At 36.2% G+C, this 6132-nt stretch overlaps 1 protein-coding gene across 1 annotated transcript in view; it reads right to left on the reverse strand.

The window, feature by feature from the left end:
- Window positions 1-6132, reverse strand: part of mre11 (MRE11 homolog, double strand break repair nuclease) — a 99278-nt gene that overhangs the window by 63741 nt on the left and 29405 nt on the right. Inside the window, exons 4-5 of the mRNA XM_016562769.1 lie at window positions 5131-5291; window positions 1360-1447 (exon numbers count right to left, since the gene is read on the reverse strand). Of these exons, the coding sequence (XP_016418255.1) occupies window positions 1360-1447; window positions 5131-5291 (249 nt within the window). The remainder of the gene's footprint in view (window positions 1-1359; window positions 1448-5130; window positions 5292-6132) is intronic.

Below are 6132 nucleotides of genomic sequence, written 5' to 3' on the forward strand. Positions count from 1 at the left end.
TATCGCAAACGCTTGATTGCAGTTGTTGCTGCAAAGGGTGGCACAACCAGTTATTAGATGTAGGGGGCAATTACTTTTTCCACGTAGTGCCAGGCAGGTTTGGACAGTTTTTTCCCTTACTAAATGAAATCATTATTTCAAAACTGCATTTTGTATTTACTCGGGTTATATTTGTGTAATATTAATTTGTTCGATGATCTGAATTATTAAAGTGTGACAAATATGCAAAAAAAAAAAACATAACTTTTTCACACCACTGTATATATAATACTACTAGATATTAAGTGTCTTTTAAACACCAACTAAGCAAACCAAAGGCAACAGTGGCTAATAGCAAGCCAAATTCCATCAGGTAACAGAAATGGAGAGAAAAAAACCTTTGCAAGAAACCAGGCTTAGTCGAGGGGCCAGTTCTGCTCTGGCCAAAAAATGTGCATGGTATTATACAGGCAAGTCAGCACAAGTCAGAATTGTAGATTGATATCATTCAAACATTTTGCATCAGCTCCTTCTGATTGAAGATCAGGAAACGACACGCTGACATTTGATCGAATGTTGTAGAGTTGTAGTCTGTCCAGCACATTGAAATACGAAGGTAGAGCTGGCATTTAGCCAGAAGTGGATAACTTAGCTTAGCAATGACCTTAAGCACGTGATTCTTGTTAATACTGTAATGCGTTCCTAGTTGGTCCTGGCATGACACATTACTAGCTGGCCATAGGTACCTGTGATCAGAAATGTATGACTCAACTGCAACCCTTTCCATTACTCACTAATAAGCATTCAAAATGTATGCTCTAACCCTGGCAGCAAATATGCAGTTCTCAGCAATTAGTTATAAAATAATTTTTTTATTAATTGTCTTAACTTATTGACTTGTTGTACAATGACTATATGTGCTAACACATACTGTATAAATAACATGGCTGTTCTTTGCCATATTTTAGATCCACTTCTTCAAACATAGTCATTTTGTCACATGTTACTGTTTTTGACCTCTAGAGTACGCTGATATACTGTAGAACCAAGGACTTGCAGCTGTAGACAAGCAGAATCCTCCAGTGCCAGTGCACAGAAGGCTCATCACAGAGCAACTGAAGTTTCACAAACTATCAGTGTTGATTTTAACGATGATCTTTAGTTCCTTAAAAACAACTATCTGTGCCAATTAATCAGTAAAAATGATATATCAGTTAGTCAGCTAGCTGTGTTCCCCAACAATAATATGCTACAGATGGTTAGTGCATGGACTGTATGTGTGTTAATTTTTCCCATTAAAAATACAATATGATAATAACTATCTGAAAAAAAAATATTAATTCATTTCTACAGAGCAAATAAACTGAGGTATTCTCTTACCCCAGTTGGGTCATCATGGTTACCATGCACACTGAAGACAGGGATGGAGATGTTGAGATTACTGTCCAAGTAGTTCACCCATGGAAATCTGACAAAATAAACTGAGTATAATGTGTCTGTATGCATGTTTACGTTTTTTTTTTTTTAATCTCTGTACATTGGAACAAAATGCATATTAAAGTAGTATTTCATACTGAACAAACTTTTATCGTTCATCAAACATTTAATGACATTTTTTATATTTAATGTGGGTCAGTTTACATGACAGGTGCTGTTTCTGGTGTTTGATGTGCTTGAAACAGTTTCCCCAATACATAGCTTGAAACTTACATGTACTCCATTGAATTTTAGGGTCAAACACCGCTGAAATGTTATTTTTTGTGTTAACATACTGAGTGCAACAGAAACAGGAGTGCAATAATTGTGGCTAAAATATAAATTTTGATAAAATATTTGATGAGAAATCAAAATGTATGCAAGAAATTATGTTTTTATGAGAAGTGAATCTGTAATAGCACCTTACATTTACAAAGAAAACATAGTAACAAATATGTTTATTTTTATAATAAAATACAACAATCCAACTTGTTTAAAATATTGTTTGTCTTTCATGTTTCTCAAATCAAATTCAATTCAATTTTATGTAACATACTTGCTTTACACATAATTCTTGCTATACAATGGCGATTCATATTGACCACGGATGTTGACAGATAATTTCCCCCTCCCTGAAGCATACCTAGCCCACATTCACATCTACAAATAAAACTATGCCACATTATGTTTGGTTACTACAGGTGACATGAAGGTTAGTAAATAATTAAATAATTTGGTAGCACTTTCTATGAAGCCCATATTTGTAAGACATTATAAGGGTATTCTTAAGGCATTATAATGAATGCATAATGCATTATAAAAAAAAACTTCATAATGTGTTGTATAATGTCATTAATAATCATAACAACAATTACAATACATTATAATACTTATTTGTGGTTATAACTTTTAAGAGTATGATCATTTATAACAAACAACGAGCACCCTGTTAAATCCACTTAATTTGTAATGGACTATAAGTCTCATATCTTGACATTGTTTATTTAAGATCTGCACAGTATCTTAGCGGCTCATATGCGTGTTTAAGATGTTAGTTAATTAATGTTAATTTTAAGCTTTGTTTTGTAAATTGTTTAAGCTCATTTGTAATACATTTAGAACTCGATATTAGGTTACACTTCATTTAAATGGTCCCTTTTGAACATTCTATTGACTATAAGTTTGCAACCACAAGTCAACTAGCTCTCATTAGAGTATTAGTAGACTGTATTAGTTGACATGTACTTGCAAAGTTATAGTTAGCAGAATGTCTAAAAGGGACATCAAAATAATCAAACTGATATTATAACAAAAAAGCAAATGTGTCATATAACCCACTCATGACCTCTGATATCTGGTCAGATATGTTACTTTACTTAAAGCAGACAGAAAACCACAAATAAATATTATGACCACATTATAAAGCCTTTTGTAGGATTACAAGAAGACTTTGCATTTGTCACTTTAGAATAAAAAAATTACTAAGTGAAAGTGAAATGACATGTGGCCAAGTATGGTGACCCATACTCGGAATATGTGCTCTGCATTTAACCCATCCAAGTGAACACACACCTTGGAGCAGTGGGCAGCCATATTGCTGTGGCACCTGGGAAGCCAGTTGATGGTTCAGTGCCTTGCTCAAGGGTCTCACCTCAGTCGTGGTATTGAGGGTGGAAGAGAGCGCTGGTAATTCACTCCCCCCACCGATAATTCCTGCCGGACCTGAGACTCGAACCCACAACCCTCGGGTTACAAGTCCGACTCTCTAACCATTAGGACATGACTGCCCCCAAATAGGATGTGTTTGTAAGAAATTATTGTGCCAATCTTAATGTGAAGATACAAGACTTATACAGTGCATTCAGAAAGTATTCAGACCCCCTTCACTTTTTTCAATTTTGTTATGTTGAAGCTTGATACTACAATTGTTTTTCTCTCATTAATCTACACTCCATACCTCATAATGACAAAGTGAAAACAGAATTTTAGAAATGTTTGCAAATTTATTAAAAAGAAAAAACTGAAATATCACATTTACAGAAGTATTCAGACCCTTTACTCAGTACTTGGATGAAGGACCTTTGGCAGCAATTACAGCCTCAAATCTTTTTGGGTATGACGCAACAAGCTTTGCACACATGGATTGGGGGATTTTCTGCCATTCTTCTTTGCAAATCCTGTCAAGCTTGGGCAGGTTGGATGGGAACCGTCGCTGGACAGCCATTTTCAGGTCTCTCCAGAGATGTTCGATAGGGTTCAAGTCAGGGCTCTGGCTGGGCCACTCTAGGACATTCACAGAGTTGTCCCTAAGCCACTCCTGTGTTGCCTTGGCTGTGTGCTTAGGGTCATTGTCATGTTGGAAGGTGAACCTTCGGCCCAGTCTGAGGTCCTGAGCACTGTGGAACAGGTTTTCCATTGAGGATATCTCTGTACTTTGCTCCATTCAGCTTTCCCTCAACCTTCACCAGTCTCACAGTCTCTGCCCCTGAAAAACACCCCCACAGCATGAGGCTGCTACCAGCACACTTTACTTTTGGGATGGTACTCTGCAGGTGATGAGCAGAGCTGTTTTCCTTCAAACATGATGCTTAGAATTGAGGTTCATCAGATCAGATAATCTTGTTTGTCAGAGTCTAAGGGTCCTTTAGGTGCTGTCTTGCAAATTCCAAGTGTGTTTTCATGTATCTTCAACTGAGAGGATTGAGTTTGGCCACACCGCCATAAAGCCCAGATCGGTGGAGTGTTGCAGTGATTTTTGTCCTTCTGTAGGTTTCTCCCATCTGCATATATGATCATGGCGCTCAACTAGAGTGACCATCAGGTTCTTGGTCACCAGTCTAGACAAGGCCCTTCTCCATCAATTGCTCAGTTTGGCTGGGCGACCAGATCTGGGAAGAGTCCTGGTTGTGCCAAACTTCTTCCATTTGAGAATTATGGAAGCCACTGTGCTCTTGGGAACCTTTAGTACAGCAGACATTTTTTTGTAGCCTTCCCCAGATCTGTGCCTCGATACAATCCTGTCTTTGAGCTCTGCAGGCAGTTCCTTTGACCTCATGGCTTGGTTTTTGCTCTGATATGCACTGTCAGCTGTGAGGTCTTTTATAGAGAGGTGTGTGACTTTTCAAATCATGTCCAATCAATTTAATTTACCACAGGTTGACTCCAATCAAGGTGTAGAAACATCTCAGCAATGATCAAGAGAAATGGGAGGCACCTGAGCTAAATTTCAAGTGTTGTTGCTAGGGATGCACCGAAATGAAAATTCTTGGCCGAAGCCGAACAAAATTAAACACTGGGAAAAAGTGAAGGGGGTCTGAGTACTTTCTGAATGCACTGTAACTACACACATTATAACTATGGGAAATATAATCCATTGTAACTTAAGTGGATACAATTTGTTCATTGTATGTAATAAATAATGACACTTTTAAAAGCTGTAACTACAAATGAGTAGGTATTACAATGTATTATTAACTGTTACTTAATAATAACTGAGATACAACATATAATAAATTAAACAAATATATATAAAAGTCATTACGCATTCATTATAGTTTATTAGAAATGTAGTCTTCATAGAAAGTGTTAGCAAAACGTTTTATTTTGGCTTGAACTATTCCTGTTATGAGGTGAAAAAAAAATAAGCATTGACAATGTTTCTCATCAAGACCTTACTTGCTGTGGCTGAAATTGACAGCCTGATCACTGAGGATTTCAAAGATGATTGGCCGGTCACCCATGCAGTACTTCCTCATCACCTCCATGCAGCAGTGCATAGTCTTGCGGGATGGTTTATTGTCATGGAACAGATCCCCACCCAGCAAAACAAAGTCAACCTGAGAGAAAAGCAGAGAAGCACTATAAAAACAAATCTTATTAAAATTGACAGGTGATGAAGAAAAAAAAGCATAGTCTGTATACTGTACACCAGGGTTCCTCAATTAGTTTTAGCAGAGGGCCGAATTCTGCCAACAATACCAAGCCAAGGGCCACTGACCTATATATAAATATATACAGTATATATATATATATATACAGTATATATATATATATATATATATATATATATATATATTATTATTACAATTATTACTATTTCTTACATATAAATAGTTTTTAACACACAGCTTTATTTTAGCATCGAGACATTACTAGTTTTTATTAATATTTTGAATTACTTTTTATTTTTAGATTGTTTTTATTTTAATTTTAGTTCCAACGCAATGCGATAAAAAGTATCTTTTCCATGTAGTTTTTGTCCTAACCACCCGTGACAATAAGCGACACAGGATTCTATTTTAGAAATGGTTTTTATTTTCTGCGACGTCGCAACAGGAACAACATACAAAATATGACAGTGATAATCTCAGGTATTGATTAGGCTATGTGCTTTATTCAATGTAAAAAGTGTTTAATGTGAGTTTGAATATTATTTTGCGTGATCTTTATAGCCATAGTGAAAGCAACAATAGATATTTTACCTCAGATCTTGAAAATAAATTAAAGCAAACTTGTACGTTAAAACTGTGAACTCGTTGCGAACCAACACGTGTATTCCATAACAAAGATGGTATCAGTCACTCACTCACTCAAAACTGTTCAGTCCATTCACATTTGAATCTTCTTTTCCTTGTCCACTTTTCTTTCTACACACTCGCCATGTTTTTGCTGTCACAT

Source organism: Sinocyclocheilus rhinocerous, unplaced genomic scaffold (assembly GCF_001515625.1).
Source record: "Sinocyclocheilus rhinocerous isolate Xijiao unplaced genomic scaffold, SAMN03320098_v1.1 scaffold702, whole genome shotgun sequence".
NCBI lineage: Eukaryota > Metazoa > Chordata > Actinopteri > Cypriniformes > Cyprinidae > Sinocyclocheilus > Sinocyclocheilus rhinocerous.